General features: G+C 36.0%; 1 protein-coding gene across 2 annotated transcripts in view; it reads left to right on the forward strand.

The window, feature by feature from the left end:
- The first annotated feature begins 643 nt into the window (after positions 1–643).
- MOSMO (modulator of smoothened) overlaps positions 644–21,920 on the forward strand; it is an 86,759-nt gene continuing 65,482 nt past the window's right edge. Inside the window, exon 1 of one of the 2 annotated variants that reach the window (XM_074200600.1) lies at positions 644–760. In XM_074200600.1, the coding sequence (XP_074056701.1) occupies positions 655–760 (106 nt within the window). In that variant the 5' untranslated portion in view covers positions 644–654. Of the gene's footprint in view, positions 761–895; positions 21,741–21,920 lie in introns of those variants that run through there. The other variant, XM_074200599.1, reaches the window with a different exon arrangement.

Below are 21,920 nucleotides of genomic sequence, written 5' to 3' on the forward strand. Positions count from 1 at the left end.
TCTCCAGGGAGCTTGAAAGCAATCTTCTTCGTGCTCCCAAATACAAAGCGAATCCCTAGACCTCCTCCAACACTCAGTCGGTCCTTCTGAAAATGAGGAAAACAGTCCCCATTTGCAATGAATCGGGGCTGGCGGGGGGGTCTGACCTTCGGGCCCGGGCAGGTTTGGCTGGGCCAGCGCGAGGAGGCGCCGAAGGGTCCCGAGCCGGCCCGGCCCGCCGCCCGAAACGTTCCCTGGCCGGGAGGGAAGGAGGCGTGCGGGGAGCGGGGGCACGCGGCGATGCGGGGAGGTGGGCTCGCTGCCCTCCCCCGGAGCCAACCCGGAGCACGCAGGTCCCCTTCCGGGTCAGGGGCGGGCGGGCCGAGCAGTTCCGGGGCGCGCCGCGGTTCCGGCGCTGTGCGGGCCCTGCCGCGGATGCTGGGTCCGGGCGAGCGGCGCTGAGGGGGGGCGGGGGGAGGAGGAGGAGACGGGGGCGGGCTCGAGGAGGCGGCGGCGGCGCGGGAGGCGGCCCCCGGCGGGCGGCGGCGGCGGCGGCGGCGGCGGCGGCGGCGGCGGCAACGGCAGCGGCGGCGGCGGCCCATGGGGCGGGTGGCGTGAGGCCTCGGCGAGTCCCGGGGCCGGGGGGAGGGGGGAGGGGGGAGTGGGGACGGGGAGATGGATAAACTGACCATCATCTCAGGATGTCTCTTTTTGGCCGCCGATATCTTCGCCATCGCGAGCATCGCCAACCCGGACTGGATCAACACCGGAGAGTCCGCCGGTGAGCGGGCAGGGGGCGGGGCACGGGCCGGGCGCGGCGGAGGGGGGGCCCGGGGCAGACCCCGGGACGGGGCAGGGGCAGGAGGCCCGGGGCAGGGAGCCGGGACCCTAAGGAGCGGAGCCCAGAGGACCCGGCTTTAATGGAGCGGGGACGAGGCGCCCCAAAAGTAGGAGAACATCCACGGAAAGGGGGGGGGGGGAAGCAGGACCTCGGGGCCCCCTGAGGAAGCCTCCCGGGGCCTGAGCCGCGAACAGATTCGAAGGGGACCCGGGACCCGAACGCTGAAATGTGTTCAAGCCCTCGGTTGAGTGATCTGGAAAGAGGGAAGGATGGAATTCGTTAACAGGGTTAATGCCCAGAGAAGTATGAGAGCTGGCAGGACCTTGAAAGAGAACAGGGCCTAAAACTGGGGAGGTCAGGGTTAATGGTTTCCGTTGGAGGCAGGAGGCTAGGAAGGCTTGCTACTGTCCTGAGTATGGCAGCGAATCAGCCCTCTGCACCATCCCCACCTGCTTCTTCTTCTGGACAGCTTTTGAATTTCTTGTAGTTCAGATTCTCCCTTTGAAGTGTGTGATAATAATTTTGCTTTTTTCCAAGCTTTGTAGCTATAATATTACTAATAGTAAACCTCATTGCATGGAGCATTTTTCATTTTGCTATATATATCACAAAATAGATACTCTAATTACACCTGAAAAATTAAATGACACATTAGAATTACAAGGTTTCCCTAGGAAACTGCAGAGCCTACCAGAAATTTCAAGACTCTAGTGAAGGCAGTATGTAGTCTTTGAAGTGTCTCAGGTGATTCTGCACTGTGACAGTGTTTTCTTTGCCACTAACCCAGAATTTGTATATTTGTTGTCAAGAGTGAACTTTTGGAGAATATTCACTTTGTTTAGCTAATATAAGGAACAGAAGAACCTAACTAAAGTGATTGTAAATTAATGAACTCACTTTAAGATTGCAGTTCAGTATTAAAAATGATTTGTAAACATAAACGACTGCTTTGTTAAACTAGTGAATTGCTTCTTACCTATTCAGCGATATTTTGACATCTTTCAAAAATGGCAGCAGCAAGGACATTTATTGCTTCCTTAGCAATGTACTACTTCATCACTGCTACCCCTCTTCTCTTCATTGAACCGTGTAACTGCAAATAATGCTATCAGATGTTTTACTTATTGGAAAAGCACTGTTAGGATCCTTTTGGCTACTTGACTTTAGCAAAGCTCATAATTGCAAAATGTATGAAGAAAGTATTTAAGTACTTTGAAAATCAAAAATAGTCTTTTGTGCCTGAAAATGCTAACAGCTCATTCAGTTAAACTTGAAAAAACTAGCTTACAATCTTGTTGTTCTTTCATTTTGAGACTGCTCTCGTCTCTCATTTGATATTGCTTATGGGGCCTTTTGCTATTTGTTGAACTTCTATTGCTCCTTCAAGCCCCCAAAGATATATATCAAAAGTAAGTTGCAGAAATGTTTAGAGAAAAGTTCAAGATATATAAGATACAGGCAACAATCATATACCTTGCAATTATAGTCATTCTATCCCAATTTCATATATAAGAACTTTATCCAATTTCAAATATTATATTCTCTGAAGGACAAAATTGGTGGTTAGTAAAAATTAGTACATCTCTAAGAGCCATTGGGCTCTAGTTCCATAGATATCTTTGAGTGATTACAAGTGAAATTTAAACTGTTAGTAGGCATTGTTGGAAATAAGGTACTTTCAGGGAAAATAAGCTCAAGCCTAAAATTAGCAAAGGGTAAAGTTATTGATAAGATACTAAACTCATGATTTTATTGGTGTAGAGTAGTACTCAAAATTTTGGGCTCAGGATATTTAATTTTTTTTTTTTTTTTTTTAGATTTTTGCAAGGCAATGGGGTTAAGTGGCTTGCCTAAGGTCATGCACCTAGGCAATCATTAAGTGTGTGAGGCCAGATTTGAACTCCAGGGCCGGTACTCTATCTACTGCGCCACATAGCCACCCTTGATAGTTAAAATTTTTTAAATTATTGAGGAACCTTCCCTCAAAGAATTCCTATCAATATTCATTGTATTAGAAATGAAAGTCTTAGTATTATTTTGAAAATGATTTTGACTTCACAGTCTCCTTGCAAGGGCATCTCCAGGAGTTTTTGGACCACATTTTGGGAACCACTGGTGAGTTGAATGAACTACATTTTGAGTTCCCACTGAAGAATTTCTTATACTGGTGCAACAACTTTAAGAATCTTAGAGACCTGCCCAGAGTTACGTAGGCAACATCAGTTATCCAAGGGCAATACTGCCATGGTTACATATTTGGAATAGTAGTTAAATTGAGCTAAGGCAAATGGGGTTTAAAATATGAAAAGGGGCAGCTAGATGGCACAGTGGATAGAGCACTGGCCCTAGAGTCAGAAGGACTTGAGTTCTAAAATATGAAAAGACATATAGGTTGACTTCTCAAAATTCAGATTAATGGAATATATTTTGTAAGAAGGTGAACTAATAGACCTCCCTCTGTACATTTCATATGTTTGTTCTGTTTGTATTCTCAGTGCTGCAGAGAAACAGGTAATTCATTCCTTCAGGCTTTATTTACTGTTTACCATAGAAAAGAAAACAAAATAGTAACTTTGGGAGCTCAGAGTTGACTGAAGATATATTATATTAACATATGTATTGATTTAAAGAGATTTCAAGACATAATCAAACCAAGAGATTAAAATTTTAAATGGTGTTTGCTGAAAAACTTATTTTTAATGATCACTTAATACACAGTTTAGTGAAATTTAATAGATAGTTCAATGAAAACCTAGGTGGGATATTACATTAAAAAAATCCATGAGAGGTAAGGGAGATGTCATTGGGAAATTCCATTATACTTAAACTGGTTGGTTTCTGGTTACTAACATTGATCATTGATTGTTAACATTTTTTAAAAATCACATTTCCTTTCCTTTATTCTTTTTGGTTTACTTTTTGTATCTGAGAATAGCTTTTTTCACATTTTCTTTCTTCTGTTCTAATGATACAAATCTGTTTCTAGGATTTGGGGACAAAGTTTAATCTTATTTCAATAAAACTCTTCTTTGTTGAAGTAATGTTTGCCTTTTTTATTTTTAGATTAGACAAAAAGTTTTCAGTGGAAGAAGAAAGTTTTAGACACCAATCCTAAAATTTCTTCATCCCTTGCTTTAAACTGTAATTCTTTCTGTTTTTAAAGAAACACATCATTACTCGAGGAGTTATTTTGAAGTCTAAAGAGTTAATTTTTGTAAAGTGTTGAGCTCAGTAAAATGACTTCTGGTGTTTAAAAACTTGCTCAGTTTCTAAAGGGACCCTTCACTGAAGGATTCCTGTTGATAAGGGGATTTCAGTAGCCATCTTTTGGCAGGACGATACCATCCGTAAACTTTTCTAAGCAGATGCGAACTCCCCAGGAAGATTGCACAGCTTTCCCCAGGAGACTATTGTAGTGCAAGAAGGAGTTCTTTATATCTAGGCAGAATTTTTCTTTTAATAATCACAGCCCATTTTTTTTCGCTTCGTTCTCAGAGAAATTCATTATCATTTTACCAACAAAATCCTTCATATCCTCTTCCCTCTTAAAACACTTATACAACAAGCCTTTACTAAGTGGGTGCTATATGTTAAGACACTTAAAGCTAAGCCCTGGGCATACATAGAAAAGCAAAAATATGGTCCTTGCCCAAAACACATTTAAGTATAGATGTTAAGATATCTCAACTACTTTCCTTTCTCCTCTTATCCTTCAATAAGGTTCTGTTGCACTTCCTTCACAAGCTTCCTTCCCACTACACAGACCTCCAGAATTTCTTCTCTATTGCTTCCCCTCACTGGAATGTAGAGACCCGTTTTCCTGTGTTTCAAATCTCTAGAATTATATTTTGTCTATACATAGTAAATTGGAGAAAATCTTAAAGGGAAAGCAGTAGCAATTGGGAGACTGGAAAAAATCTGCATAAGGTGGAATTTAAGCTGAGATTTGAGGGAACCTAGGAGGCTAATATGAAGGAGAGAGCATTCCAGGAATGGGAATAGCTGATGAAAAGTAATGGAGGCAGGAGATAGTGTTGTATACCCATCATACTAAGATAGCCACTATTCCTGGATCTTGAAGTAAGTTGAAGGGAGTATGATATAAAAAGTCTGGAAAGGTAGGAAGGGGCCAGGTTGTCAAGAGTTTCAAAAGTCAATTAGAGGATTTTATATTTATATTGAGGATATACATACATATGTGTATGTGTATATATATATATATATATATATATATATATATAATATAAAGTAATAGGGAGCCACTAGACTTTGGATAGGGGAGTAATATGGTCATTCTTACACTTTAGGAAGATGACATTGGCAGTTGGGTGGAGCAAGGACGAGTCAGAAATGACTTGAAGGTTGGAGACCAAACACAAGGCTTTGTTTAAAGGATGCACTGGGTGATGGCTGTGTAAATGGAAAGGAAATGTATGAGAGATGTTGTGAAGATATAATCAACAGAATTTAGCAATAGGCTGGATATGGATGTTGGGGTAAGTGAGTAAGGAGTTAAGGGTAATACCTAGGTGGGGAACTTGAGTACTTAGAAAAATGATGGTGGTCCTAGCAGTATAAGGGAAATTCAGAAGAGGGGAAGATTAAACTCATTTCTGTTTTGTACATAATTGAGTTTAAGATTTCTACAGGATGTTCAGTTTAAGATGTCTAAATGACAGTTGGATACTAGTGGTTGTAAGAGCAGCAATCTATTAGTAAATAGAATTGAGAATAGTCTGTGTAAAGATGAAATTGAATCCATAGTTACTGATGAGATCACCAAGTGAAATAATATAGAGCGGAGGGCCAAGGGTAGACTTCTTGAGGGACTCCGGCAGTAAGAAACAGAATTCTTTCAGTTGTGACAAAGGATGAAGATCTAAGAAATGAAACTGAGAAGCAGTTTTTTAGGAGAAGAATTTGAAAAGAATAATGTCGTAAAAGAGAGGAGCTAGAAGAGGGTGTTAGTATCAGGAGTTGCAGAGAAGTCAAGAAAGTCAAAGGTTGACAAAAGGCCAAGAAATTTGGCAACTGAAAGATTTTTAGAGGGAAGCAGTTAAATGGTAAGGATGGACGTCAGAATGCAGGGGGTTTAGAAGAGTGAAAGGAGAGAAAGCAGAGGAACCAGTTGTAGGCAGCTTTTGAAAGTAGTTTTGCCACAGAAGGGAGGAAAAATATAGGACTATTGCTAGGGAGAGATGGTCAGGATCAAGTGGAGGCTTGCTTTTTTTTTTTCGAAGAGAGGTAACACTTCAGGTGTGTTTGCAAGTAACAGGGAAGCACCAAGTAGACAAGAAAAGATAGAAAATTAATAGTACAGTTGGGATGATAGAAGGGAGGAGACAGGAAGGAATGGTATGAAGGGTGTATGTAAAGGGAAACCTTTGGCAAGGGGAATAGACTTCCTTTTCATGTGAAACAGGATGAAGAAACTGATTATAGGTTATTGGTGACATGAAATTATAGGTCAGGAAAGAGGACTAGATAAATAAATCTTGAATAGCATCATCATGGAGAATCATCTCAGTGGGAGCTGATGAGATTACCAAGTAAGAGTAAAGATAGAGGGAAAAGGAAAAAAGTTTGAGTTAAAGCTTGTAATTTTATACTTTATAATACTTTCATTTTTGAAAAGTATCACAGTCTGATTTAATGGTTATTTCTTTAAGCTATAATTTCTCATCCTTTTATGAAGAGGAGCTATTTTTTTGTTTTCCCCCAGATTTGAGATCTGTTGAGAGACAGCAAGTGTATAAGAGGGAGAGACATGTGTGTGTCATTGCTAATTGTACTTCCCTGTTGAGAGAATCCAGTAACATGTCTAGGTCTAATGGTAGGTCCTAATTAGCTGGATATTGCTACTGTAAGCAATCAGTGAGAAATTAAAAGTTGCAGTGATTTAAAACCTGATAAATATTTTTCAGAGTAGTGATGATCTCTGTTTTCCCAAAGATATTTTGGCATGAGGAATGTTGTCAGTAGTCTTAAGTGGTCATTAAAAGTTTTTACTCTTCATGACAATTTTATTAAATTTGAGCAGAAGTATTAGTGAATATAGAAATCCATGTACCCTAAAGTAACCCTAAAGTATCTTTAGGCAAGCATACTTTAATGTTTTAAGGAATGTTGACTATTTTTTTTTTTTGTATTGCTCTCTGGGATAGAAGTAGGAGTGCTAATGAATATAGAAATCTAAGTACCCTAAAGTAACAAAGATCTTTAGGCAGGCATATTTTAATGTTTTAAGAAATGTTGACAGTAAAGGTAAAAGGGAGGCAAGGAGGTGGTTGAGCAAACTTGTGATTTTTATGAGATAGAGGCAGACAACTAGTAAGACGACTAGGTGAACAGCAAATGTGGAGGAAGAGGAATGGGAACCTACAGTAGCAGACAAAAATAACAATTGGAGATTGGCAAAAGAGAAGGAAAGGTAGAAAAATAAATGCCTTAGAATCATATCAACAGCATATTTTTGAAACATTTGGTTTATTATATCTCTTTGAGCAGCCCTCTCAGAACTTAGATATGAAAATAAATGTTTTCAGGAAGTCTTAGGCTTATTTTAGAAGCTTTGGCCTGCACTGTCTGTCTCACTTCAAAACTGTATTTTTTTTTCATTCTTATTCTTAATGTTTATTTGCTTCAGAAGAAAACCAGTTGATTTCAACTGTTATTTCAAAGTGTTTCCATTTTGATCATAGCTTCCTTGTGTCTGAAACCTAACAGGATTCAATCTGAGAAGAGGCTACATTTTTAGCAGTAATTTATTGCGTATTGGGACACATACAAACACAAGACGTGAGAAATGACCTGATTGTATATGTATAACCCATATCAGATTACTTGCTGTCCTGGGGTTGGGGGAGGGAAAGGAGAAAGGGAGAAAAATGTGAAAAGAAAAAATCTTATACATAAAATGAACATTGAAAACTTTTTACATGTAATTGGGGAAAAAAACTATAAAGAAATGAGAAATTACCAGTGTTTATACTTAGCTGGAACAGATAAAAGAAATTTTCTTTTCTTTCTTTTTTTTCTAAAGGGATTTTCAAAGCAGAAAGGCTTTTTTTAAATTTGTGGAACTGAAGGGGTTTTTTTTTTAAACTTTTTTTCCCTTTAGATTGAATTTATCCTATTACTAAGCATTTTGAGTTTTTCAGGTGGTTATAGATATTGAAACAGAATATTCTCTAGAGCTCATTTAACTGGAGATCTTTTTTTTAAAGGGTTTTTTTGCAAGGCAGTGGGGTTAAATGACTTGCCCAAGGTCACATAGCTAGTTAATTATTAAGTGTCTGAGGCCGGATTTGAACTCAGGTTCTCCTGACTCCAGGGCCAGTGCTCTATCCACTGCACCACATAGCTGTCCCCTGGAGATCTTCTTTTTAAAAAAGTATATTTAGAAGTTGACCATTTATAAAGTTTTTCAGTTAATTGAGAATCAGAGAAGATTTGACTAATTATAATTAAATTTGAAATTCTTCTCAAATCTGAAAAATAACTTTGAAATGGACAAAATATCTACTTCCTCATGGAAATCTGGTCAAGGTAAGGTAACTATTTGTAGTTCCAGCTTAGAAACTGGAACTCTTCTAGTTGTCATTAGGGTAATGTAGTCATTAGTAATAGGACAGCTTCTGAAAATGAATTTTTATCCATTTCATGGCTTCATTCCATTGCAGAGTTATATATTGGGCAATATTGTAAAATCTCTTGCATACTATTCAGGCAACTAATGAAATGTTGACATTTGTGAAATTGTTATTGTTAGAGTGTAAATTACATTACAAAATTTAATCATGTAACTTGAATGGGTAATTATTCACACAGTACTAAGTAGCCCAAGTGATAAGGCTATGCAGTGACAATATTCATTTTATATATAGGTGCTAAATTTCATATTTACATCTTTAATTATTTGCAATGCTTTAAGTGTTAGCATTTACTTTCCTCTGGTTGTCAAATGCCTTTTTTGTGCAAGCTATGGTGGTATTCATATTTTTCCAAGTATTTTGTACCATGTCTGATAAATTGTTTTACAAAGACTTTATTAAATAGTGGTATGATAGATTCTCTATTTCAAGAGGTAAAATTTAAGTGGCTTACTCCTTGTTATAGGGGGTGGCAAGGCTAGCATTGTTTTTAGAGGACAGAGAAGAATAGACAAATGCAAAGGGCATATCTAAAAATGACTAAAGATCAAATCCTTGTACATGCCAGGAATCGGTGTTTTAACCTGTGTTATTTAGTCAATCAAATAGTCATTATTAAATACTATCTTCTATATACTAAGCACTGTATTAAACACTAGGAATCCTGAAATGTTTATTTAAGAAATATTTAAAAAATTGTCCCTGCTCTCTGGGAGCTCACAGTCTCTTAAATGGGAGCGACAAATATGCAAACAACTATGTATAAATAAGATATATAAAAGATAAATTGGAAGGTAGCCTTAGAAGGAAGGCATGAAGGTTAAGGAGGTCTGGGAAAAGCAGCTTGCAGATAGTGGGACTTTAGCTGAGACATAAAAGAAGCTAGAAGAAGGTAGAACTGAGGACAGAATTCTACATGGGAAACAGGCAGTAAAAATGCTGAGTATAGAGATGGAATATCATGTGAAGAGGAGCAAGGAGGCCATTGTCACTCATTGCAAAGCTGGGAAGACACCAGGTTACAAATGGCTTTGAAAACCATAAAGAGAATTTTATATTTGATTTATGGTGATAAAATGATATATGGTCAAACTTGTGCTCAAGGAAAATCAGTTTGAGTGCAGATTAGATAGATGGAAGTAAAGAAAAACTTGACAGTGAAAATAATCATCACACTTTTTTTTATTTAGTATTTTATTTTTCCCAGTTACATATAAAAACAATTTTTTCAAATTTTAATTTATTTACACATTACTAAAATATTCTTGTTGTAAGAGTAAACAAAATACCCCCCCACAAAAATATAAAACCTTATGAGAAATAAAGTGAGAGGAAGAGAGAAAAAATGTTTCAATCTGTGTTCTAATGCCATCAGCTCTGTCCCAGGTGGATCACATTCTTTATCATGAGTCTATCAAAGAAGTTACTTCCATATTTTTCCACAGTTGGTGTTGCTGATTGTAATTCCTTCCATCCATTCCTCCCTACTACCATCTTTTATATTTTCTCTCTCCTTTCATTCTGTTCCTCTTCAAAAATGTGCTGTGGAGCAGCTGAGCAGACAGAGCACCAGCCCTGGGGCCAAGAGGCCCCAAGTCTACATCCCACCCCAGAGACCCAGCAACCACCCAGCCCCATGGTCATGGACAGGCCACCCAATCCCACCACCTTGCGAAAAGAAAAGTGTTATATCAGACTATCTTTTCCTATAATCTACCCTTTCCTCTATCACCTCTATTACCTACATCCCCCTCGCCCCTCCCCCTGTACCCCTTCTCTCCTTTTTCTTCTAGATGTCTATACCCTATTGAGGGTATATGCTGTTTCCTCTCTGCACCATTTCTGATGAGAATGAAGGCTCCCTCATTCCCCTTCACCTTCCCCCCTTCCATAACGTTGCAAAAGTTATTTCTTGACTCCCTTGCATGAAATAGCTTAGCCTGTTCTACCTCTCCTTTCTCTTTACTTTCAGTATATTTCCCTTTCATCCATTGACTTCTTTTTTACAATATTCAAATTCAGCTCTCTCTTGTGCCTCATCTATAAAAACTCCTTCTACCTGCTCTATTAAATGAGAAGGTTCACATGAGTATTATCAGTATCTTCTTTCCATGCAGGAATACACCCAGTTCATCATCATTAAATCCCTCATAATTTACCCTTCTTGTCCACCCTCTCTATGCTTCACCTGAGTCTTGTATTTGAAGATCAGAGTTTCTGTTCATCTCTGGTCATTTCAACAGGAACATTTGAAATTCCCCTGTTTCATTTTGAAAGTCCATCTTTTCCCCTGGAAGAGGATGTTCAGTTTTGCTGGGTAGTTGATTCTCAGTTGCATTCCAAGCTTTTTTGCCTTCCAGAATATTATATTCAAAGTCCTTTGAGCCCTTAATGTAGGTGCTGCTAAGTCCTGTGTGTAATCCTGACTAGCTCCACAATATTTGAATTGTGTCCTTCTGGCTACTTGTAATATTTTCTCTTTCACTTGGGAGTTCTGGAATTTGACTATAATAGTCCTGGTTTTTTGGATCTCTTTCTGGAGGAGATCAGTGGATTCTCTCAATTTCTATTTTCCCCTCTGCTTCTAGGATATCAGGGCAGTTTTCCTGTAGAATTTCTTTAAAAATTAATTGCTCTTTTTCAGATCATGACTTTCTGGTAAGCCCAATTTTAAATTATCTCTCCTGGATCTGTCTTCCAGATAAGTTGTTAAAAAACAATTTTTAACTTAAGTTTTTTAAACTTTGAGTTCTAAATTCTTTCCCTTTCTCCCTCCCATCTCTCCCATTGAGAAGGCTAGCAATTCAGTATAGATTATACAGAAATTTCCAAAATAGTCATATTGTCATCACTTCATTATAAATAGTTCAGATAAGTACTTATACCACAGTGGTTGTAGTGTCAGAAAAGGAAGCATATAGGCATTATGAAACTTGACAACTGATTGGATGTGAGGGATGAGTAGATGAGTGAGAGTGAGGAGTTAAGAATGATAGGAAGCGTTTGTGACTGAGGCAGTGGTAATACCATCAGCAGTAATGGGAAAATTAAGAGGATGGGAAGGTTTGAGGGACAAAGTTAATGAATTCAGTTTGGGGCATATGAGTCTAGGACATTAAATTGAAGATGTCTAATAAGCAATTGGAGATTGGAACTGGATTTTAGGAGAAAGGTTAAGACTAGATGAATAGATCTAAGATTCATTTGCATAGAAATTATAATTAAATCATGAGAACTAATGAAATCACCAATATAAAGTGAAAGAAGACCCAAGACAGCATCTTGGGGAATGCTCACAGTTATTGGGTGTGCTGGAGGAAGATCCAGTTTTGATGGTACTCTCATCAGATTTGCAGATGACACAGAGTTAGGAGAATAACTATCATAGTGGAGGACATAGTAAGGTTCCAAAAGAATCTGACAGACTAGAACTCAAATAGAAACTTGCCACTAACCATATATAAGGATTCCAGCAGGCCACATATTGACTCAGAAAATCACATTTTAATTTTAACTATGTTTTATTTATTGATATTCTTTGTATTTTTATTTATTTGTAAACTATTTCTCAATTACATTTTAATCTTTTTGGAGCCACACTCAGGAGTGTTTTGGACACACGTGGCCATGTTCGATACCTATGGGCTAAAATACTGAAGCAAATCTGATGATGAAATTTAATAGGAATAAATGCAGTCTTGTGCTTGGTTACAAAAACATCAACTTTACAGGCATAAGATGAGGAAAACATGGATAGATAGCAATTGTTCTTAAAAAGATCTAGTGGTTTTAGTGGACTGCAAGCACAATATGAGTCATATATGTAATGTGGCAGCCAAAAAATCTAATGAGATCTTGAGCTATATTAAGAGAAGCATAGCTTCCAGAAATAAGCAGGTGTTAGTCCCACTATACTTTGTTCTTGTCAGACTTCATCTGGAGTATTATATTCAGTATTTTTTTATGGTTTAGGAGGACATCAATAAACTGTAGCATATTCAGAGGAGGGCAACTAGAATTGTGAGGGACCTTGAACACGTAATATATAAGGACTGATTGAAGGAAGTAAGCGTAGTTAACCTGGAGATAATTCAGGGAGAAGCAGTCCTCAATATTTGAAGGATTGTTTTGTAGGTGATGGATTAGTCTTCTTCAGAACCAGGAGCAATGAATGGAAATTGCAAAGAAACAAATTTAGACTTGATATCAGGAAAAACTCACCAACAATTTGAATTACTCTAAAGGGAAATGTGCTTCGACAAGAGGTTGTGGGGTTTCTCCTTGGAAGATCTTCATACAAACACTGGACAACTATTTGTCAATTAGGATATAGTGGATATTCCTTTTGTATATGGACTAGACTATATGACTGCTGAGATCCCCTTCTCTTAAAATTATGTGATTCTGTAAGGATTTCCTTGAAAATTTTTTCTTTGTGAATTTTTAATCACAATTTTTAGCAGTTATATGGCCATAGAAACCTCTGTATTTTCTCTATTTTGTTGTACATTGCATTGAAAGAATTGTACCAAAGATGCTTTTTGTGGCATAATTAAGCATAATATATTTCTTTGACCTCAGTTGCTTTAGAATTAAAAGAATTAAGAATTCTTTTATTAGTATAAAAGGTATAAAATGTTTACACATGTATACATATTGATTTTATGTAAAAATAATAGTTGCTATTTACATAATGCTTTAAGACATCAAATTTCACAGCACAGTTCATTATAAGTTAATTTTGAAATAAAATGACACTGTCTTGGATTACTTCTTAATTATATTTATGGATGTTATAAATGTATGTGTGTGTGTGTGTGTGTGTGTGTGTGTATACCTACATATATAGTTACAGGAAAAGAAAAATCACATGATGGCTCAGTTTTATTCTAGCTTTGCTATAAATAAAAGGTCACATTTGGCTTTTCAACACTTGCTGCTGTGTATATTGAGCAAAATGACAGCTGTTGAATTTTAATATGGAGCTGTTCAACTCAAGACCATGACCTATCTTTAGAGAATGAGAAAAAAGTAAAGCAGAAACTAAGTTGTTTATATCAAGGAAGAAATGTAGAAGAGGACTATTTCATTAGACTTTGCCACTTCTAATATAATCACAACCAAGTCATTCACCTGGAGCATTACATCAAGTTTCAGCCTTCATAATAGAAGCTCTTTCCAGGTGTAGATGGACTATGCCCATATCATTTTTGTTGATCAAGAAGTAAACTATTAGGGGCGGCTAGGTGGCGTAGTAGATAAAGTACCAGCCCTGGAGTCAGGAGTACCTGGGTTCAAATCCAGTCTCAGACACTTAATAATTACCTAGCTGTGTGCTTTGTGGCCTTGGGCAAGCCACTTAACCCCATTTGCCTTGCAAAAACCTTAAAAAAAAAAAGTAACTATTCTTAATTTTTTTTAACTTCCCAAAGGTTTATGTGGTCCTCTGTTTGAAATTACCAGTGAAATAATTTAATTGATAATATCTTTTTTGTAATAATTAAACTTTACTGGAAAGAGCTAGAAAAGGTAACTGTATCCTATATATCAGTACTGACCAACAGATTTTTTAACTTATTACAAATTCTAGTCTTTCTCCCTCTACTACCATAATCAACAACCTCTCTTCCTCTGAGATTCACTACATCCATTTAAATCACTTAATCTATATTGTGATGGCAGAAATCTATTGGTCATTGCCCGGCTTATAGTCTTCTTTCCCTTCTCCCCAATGCCTCCTTGTACTATGGGGTTTCAGTATACATGCTGCTGAGGAAAGTAGCCTCCCAGTTTCTCAGTCTCATTAATGCCTTTCAAAAAGGCATTAATTCCACCAGTTACATCCATGATCTCTGCATCATATTCAAGTATTCCTCTTTCATATTGACCATTCTAAATTTCCTTTATTTAACCATAATATTCTATAATTCCATCTCTCCTTTTTTCATCCCTTTTCCTAAACTCGTTCTTACTCCTCACCATGATCGTTAGTCTTTCCACCCTTCTTTATTCTCCCAAAATGATGTTTTTTTCTTTTCTCTTTCTCAACACTATAGCTAACTAGTTACTGGTTATAGAACTGCAGTTCTCTACTCTCAGTCCCTTGCCACCCATCTTGGATTATTTCCATATCACTTTCTCTACTCCTGCTTATGGATTGTGCTGGAGAAACTGTGCTTGAAAATACCACAGATTGATGTTATCCGATCATAACTGGCCTCTCTTTGAGTCCTTTTACTTAAGTGATTTTTTACTATTCCATATTTTCTGTTCTTTCCTGAAGCCTTCCTTCCACCTTTGCCTCCCCCTTTCTCAAAGGACTTTGACTAATATTTTCTTGATTTTTCCCTGCTCCTCTTTTCTACATTTCAAAACTATCTGATATTATTATTCCCAGTTCTCTCCTTTTACTGCAGTTTCTGTTAAAAAGATGGTTCTTTTCCTCACCCAGGTCTGCCTTTCCAAATGTTTGCCCTTAACATGGACCTCATGATCTACTATAGATTTCTCAAACAATTATAATATTTGTAAAGTGTTTAGCAGAATGCCTGGCATACAACAGGTACTTAATAAATGTTTTTGCCTTCCCCTTCTATTCATCTTCTCTCTTTTGTTCCTAATTCTTTAAAAGAAACCAAAAACTCTCTGGAGCCTGTCTTTCTTCTTCAACCCATTGTCCCTTATATCTCCTCCTTTTCAGAGCCAAATTCCTAGGGGAAAAAACCAGTTATTGCTTAACATTCCTCTTCATTTCTCAACCCTTTGCAATCTGTCTTCTAAATTGTATCTCAGCATTCAGCATGTTCTCCTGAAAATTACCTATGATTTCTTAATTGACAGCTCCCAAAATCTTTCCTCCGACCTCATTGTTCTTGACTTCTCTTCAGTATTGAATAAACTATTTCCTTTCATCCAGAGTTGAACCAAGCTACCTTTCAGACTCTTCATTCATGTAATTCTCCCATCTTTATATCTTTGCACAGCTTGCTTTCACACCTAAAATGCACTCTTTTTTTCATCTCTTCCTCTTAGAAATCCTGCTTTGCTTCAGAATTTAGCATAAGTATCTTCTGTATGAAGCCTATATTTATAGTTGACAGATGGCATCAGGTAATGAATAGAGAACCTGCCTTAGAAAGACCAATATTTATACTCCACCTCTGACACATTCTCTGACCCTGGGGAAGTCACTTAAACTTTCAGTACTTTAGATTGTTCTCTAAGGCATTGTTAACCTGTAAACATGAGTGTTGTAAACTCTTTTTGATTTTGTTTTTAATATTTTAATTATGGTTTTAATAGTTTCCTTTAAAGTCCTATATATTGGAGTTTTTTCTTTCCCTTTAGTTCTTTTTTTAAAATTAAAAAAAAATTTTATTAAAGATATTATTTGAGTTTTACAATTTTCCCCCCCAATCTTACTCCCCCCCCACATAAAGCAATCTGTCAGTCTTTACTTTGTTTCCATGTTGTACGTTGATCCAAATTGAGTGTGATGAGAGAGAAATCATATCCTTAAGGAAGAGACAAGAAGTCTAAGAGGCAACAAGATCAGACAATAAGATATTTTTTGTTTGTTTTTCAAAATTAAAGGGAATAGTCCTTGAACTTTGTTCAAACTCCACGGCTCTTTATCTGGGTACAGATGGCACTCTCCTTTGCAGACAGCCCAAAATTGTTCCCGATTGTTGTACTGATGGAATGAGCGAGTCCTTCAAGGTTGAACATCACCCCCATGTTGTTGTTAGGGTGTACAGTGTTTTTCTGGTTCTGCTCATCTCACTCAGCATCAATTCATGCAAATCGCTCCAGGCTTCCCTGAAATCCCATCCCTCCTGCTCATCTCACTCAGCATCAATTCATGCAAATCGCTCCAGGCTTCCCTGAAATCTCATCCCTCCTAGTTTCTGATAGAACAATAGTGTTCCATGACGTACATATACCACAGTTTGCTAAGCCATTCCCCAATTGAAGGACATTTATTTGATTTCCAATTCTTTGCCCCCACAAACAGGGCTCCTGTAAATATTTTTGTACAAGTGATATTTTTACCTTTTTTCGTCATCTCTTCAGGGTATAGACCCAGTAGTGGTATTGCTGGGTCAAAGGGTATGCACATTTTTGTTGCCCTTTGGGCGTAGTTCCAAATTTCTCTCCAGAAAGGTTGGATGAGTTCACAGCTCCACCAACAGTGTAATAATGTCCCAGATTTCCCACAACCCTTCCAACAATGACCATTATCCTTTCTGGTCATATCGGCCAATCTGAGAGGTGTGAGGTGGTACCTCAGAGAATCTTTAATTTGCATTCCTCTAATAATGATTTAGAGCAATTTTTCATATGGCTATGGATTGCTTTGATCTCCTCATCTGTAAATTGTCTTTGCATATCCTTTGACCATTTGTCAATTGGGGAATGGCTCCCTTTAGTTCTAATTCCTCTTTCACAACATGACTAATGTGAAAATATATTAAACAGAATTGTACATGTCCAACTTTTACTAGATTGTTCACTGCTATGGGGAGGAGTGAGGGGAGAGTGGTAAAAAAATGTGGAACTCATAAATTTGCAAATGGATGAATGTTGAAAAACTACCATTGCATGTGATTAGGGAAAAAAAAATAAAATTTCAATTAAAGGGGGAAAAAGTCCTATGTATTTTATTTTATGCATTTAAAAAGCATTCTGAAAAAGAGTTGATGGCTTCAACAGACTGTCAATGGAATGTATAGCACAGAAAAGGTTAATAAATCTAAGGCTATAAGTTACAGAAAAGGTGCTAACCTACCTTCATAAAGAGAATTTGCTTTTTATTTAAGTTATAGTCTCTATCCCTTTATATGTATGTGTGTGTGTGTGTGTGTGTGTGTGTGTGTATATATATATATATACATATATATATATATATATGTATATGGCCTTTATGTCCTGGCCGTATCACAGTACCAGATCATAGAAGATGCTTAATAAGTTCATTAATTCTTTTTTCTTTTCTTACTATTCTTTTTTGTTATTTTATTTTTTCAATTACATGCAAAGATAATTTTCAACTCAGGTTTTTGAGTACCATAATTTTTTACCTTCCTTTCTTCCCTCCCCCTTCCCTATAATAGTGAGTAATCTGATATAGGTTATGCATGTACCAATCATAAATTCATTAATTTTTCTATCCATCCACAAAAATTAGAAACTTACTATGTTCAGGCTCTGAAAATGGAAGTATTTTAAAAAGTGAATAAGATTGAAATAGAGAAGGAGAAAGCATTCCATTAACCTTGAATGACCCAAGTAAAGACCTGAGGGATAACAAACAAAATAGGTTTTGGAAGCAGTGAATTGACTGGAGGAGAGGAGTCATTTGGAGGAATACTATAAGATAATAGTGAAAAATACATTTGAATTTTAGGTTGTGCTAGACTGAGTGAATTTGAGATTTATCCTTTAGGCAATGAGGAATCATCCATAATTTTTTAATAGTAGATTTATATAAATGAAGCAATATCATAGTAAGGCAACATATAGACTAGAACTAGTAAAGCTATCCTAATTAATAATCATGTATGGGGCAGCTAGGTGGCGCAGTGGATAGAGCACCAGCCCTGGAGTCAAGAATACCTGAGTTCAAATTCGGCCTCAGACATTTAATAATTACCTAGCTGTGTGGCCTTGGGCAGTCAACTTAACCCCATTGCCTTGCAAAAACATTAAAAAAAAAAAAAATCATGTACCAGACCCTGTATTAGGAGTAAAAATTCTGGATAGTGAACTAATCTTTATTCTCAAGACCTTATATTCCTTAAAAAAATTGACTCCAAAATTTTTAACCAGAGTGAATGATAATTACATTAACAGAGATAAGGGGTTCCTGCTTAGGGTAAAAATAGTGAATATAACTCTAGAGTTGTGCTTGAGTTAACTTTATGATGTAGTGAAAGTAGATTAGGACTCAGGAGAGAAGTCTGGACTGAAAAAGGATTTGGGAGTCAAATACAGCAGGTTAATAAAGTGATAAAAAGGAGGTAATTTATTTTGTCTTAATTTCATTTTGGAAAGTGAGACTATATTTTGTTATTAATTTTGCTATCCTGAAAGAAGCATATTGACAAAATTCAGTCTTGGTCTTTGCTGTCGTGAAGAAAGGAAAAAACAGTATTATGAAGATAGAGCATAGGAAGTGTTATAAATAGTTCAGTAGCACCAATATGATTCAGATAAAGAAAATCATTTTGTTGCAGAAATTTTTAAATCTATTTGATACACATGAAAACTAATTTTTTTGTTTTATTTCTTAAAAAACCTTAATTTAAAAAATGAGCAAATATTTATTTTCTCTCCCTATCTGAAATGAAGAAAGGGGAAAAAAATTGCAAACCCTTACAACAAATATGCATAGTCAAGAAAAAACAAATTTTCACTTTGGTCATGTTCAAAAATAAAAATTTTATAGTCCATCACTTATATAATGTTATGTATTTACCTACCTCAGAAAATCTATAAATTAACTGAAAAAATATATATTTGCAATCAAAGTACATATTGTTATATAATTCAAGTATTTAAGAATACTAAGATTAAAGAAACAGGTAAAGTTTGTTACATTACAACCAAGTTATTAAACTTTTTATATTGTCATTCTACAGTAGAGAAAAAGCATGTATTGAAAGCTGGTTTATTGAGTTGTTGGATTTTTGTTTTTTAAATAAAAGGAAGTTTAGGGCCCAGATTCTCCGATCTTTTTTCTTCTCTCTCCCCCCCCCCCCCCAGTTATGTGCAAAGATAATTATTTTTTGTAAGATTTTTAATTCCACATTTTCTTCCCCCCTCCCCAGGACAACAAGTGATTTGATTTGGGTTATACATGTACAATCATGTTAAATGTATTTCTATATTAGTCATGTTCAGAGGCTTCAATTTTAAGATTCTCTGCTTATTTAAACAAAACACATTGTGAAACAGACTGTTTGAAAAGGTGTGCCTGCTTCTGAGATCTCTCTTAAGGCTAGTCCCTATTTTAGGTAGATATATTCTTATTTAGACTTTAAGGTATCAGAAAACAAACTTGTTTGCTAAAATGTTGATTGAATAAGAGCCCTTTGTGGGATAATACAATTCATTGTATCATTGGTATTGCTAGTATCTGTTAGAAAGATAATAGACTTCAATCTATTTAAAGGGGCCTGCATTTATAATAGACAACTCCATATTTTTAGATTTAATTTCATCTTATTTGTAACTATTTTCTTATTTACTCTGAAAAATATATTAAGAGAATGTTTGTATTAATAATTTTCTTTAAAAATTAACATTCCTTTAGTACTTGATAAGCTTATGAACTCTCAGAAATAGATCCTTTAACAAGTGGTTGAATGCTAGAAGTATAGAATCCATTTGTAAAATTTAATTAAATTAGTTCTAAATTCTTTAGTTTATTCTTACCATTGTATATCTCTAACATTAGGACCCATATTTTTTTTTCATTGCTTCCTTATAGGTGGTAGCAAAAATGAGATTTCAGTAAAAAGTCACAAAATTAGATGTTCATTTATCTACATATTTTAGGGTGTTCCTAAAAAAATTTCAATTCTTTCATTCCTCTCATCTTTACATTATCATTCAAGAAGAAATATTGCTTCAAAATTGTTTTTTTCATAACTTTATCTTGCATATTCTTTAATTTGAACTTATGTGTGGTCAGAGAGTAGGTTGTCTTCAGTATTTTAGCTTTACTACAGTACCAATCAGATTTCTAGTTATCATAATGAGCTTAGTTTGACTGTTAATCAAGTTAGAAGAGTATTTTAAGATTTTATTGATTTTTGGTAGAGTCCAGCATGTTTTTATCTGTTAAAGTGATATGTGGTCAAGCTTGGGGTTGTTTTACCAGTATGCCATAAAAATTGAACTCTTAAAGATTTATTTTAATATCTTCTAGTCTCTAGAGAGAACTATTGGTAAAAAGTGAGGATGTTTGATTTTGGTAATAATTTCCAAGAATACCAATTATTATTATATGGTTTTCTTTCATAATTTTCGCTCATTCGGGGGGAATGTGACTCCTAGAGAAGATAAATCATATTTTATTAAGCAGTCCTCCTAAAATTACATATTTAAAGCACAACAACTTTCCTGGAAAACAACCACCATAATATGGTGACAACAGGATATAAGATAGCTATAGTAAACAGTAGGAATAATGAGTAATCTAATAGCTGATGTAAGACAGCCATGAGAGCCACAGAATCTACAATGCTTTTCTCTTGTGTAAATTAAAACATTCTGTTTAAAATGAAGAAAATTTTGTTGCTTATTTGATATGCCTTTGAGAAGCTCAAATTTATTGGGAATATACTCCCAGGGAATATCCAACTCTGTTTCTATTTATTGGATTATTGAGACCAATTGGTCATTTAAGTTGATTACCTTAAAGCCATCTTTTCAACTTTCCCTTACTTTTATAAATGAAAAAAAAAAGGAAAAATTGGCATGCTACTTCTGAAAAATTATTGAACTCTAGTAAGTATTTAAGTAAGGAAATAGAGTTTATATGATTATGAACAGCATTTCATTAACCCAGAGATTTTCTTTTTAATTTTGAACCCTGTTCCAATTTTATCAGCATCATAGGTCAATGAAAAGTTTCTAAGGTCTTTTTCACCTAATAGGAAAGTAAAACAAGATCTCCTAGAAATCTTATAACAATTAAAGGTCTCATTGTAAAAGGACTAAAGTTGAATTTCTCCCTAATTCTACAACAACATTGTTCCATGCTCTGAAATGTGTATAGTTACCTTAGAAGTAAGATTTATGCTTAAGTCACTATTGGGGAATTAAATCTAAAGGTAGTTAACTGAGCCTAGAAGTTGAGCCAAATGTTTACTAAATAACATCAGAGAAATGTATATGTAATATATGATTCTTGTCTTTTAAAATTTAAATTCTAATTGTAGTTCAGCGGAAGTATAGGAAGAAATGTTGAGAAAATAATAGCATCAGATTGAATTGTTGGGTTGGAGCATTTTTTTTTAGCATGTGAGATGGTTGGAAGAAGGAATTTTACATAAGTATATAAAGAGCTTTATTTAAAGATTATTGATTTTTTAAAAGTAGAGAAAAACATGATGAAACAAGAATATAATAACCAAGGTTTTAACATTCTGTTCTTTGAAAAGGAAATGACTATCATAAGAGATATTGTAAATAGAGAACATATGCAGCAGTGAGGTGGGATGTATCAAGTTGTACAGGAATTTAATCAGATCATTTTCAAGGTAAGCTGCTTTATAGAATTTATCTCTGAAGAAAATTTTAAATAACAGCAAGGAGTAAATCAGAGTGGAATTCTATGACTTTATCTTTGCTAAATATCTTATTGTGTTGTTTATGAATGCAATTTTAACATGGTAAAACAATGTTTTACAGCAAGTGTCTAAATCCATGAAGTTTTCTAT

Source organism: Macrotis lagotis, chromosome X, assembly GCF_037893015.1.
Source record: "Macrotis lagotis isolate mMagLag1 chromosome X, bilby.v1.9.chrom.fasta, whole genome shotgun sequence".
Taxonomy (NCBI): Eukaryota; Metazoa; Chordata; class Mammalia; order Peramelemorphia; family Peramelidae; genus Macrotis; species Macrotis lagotis.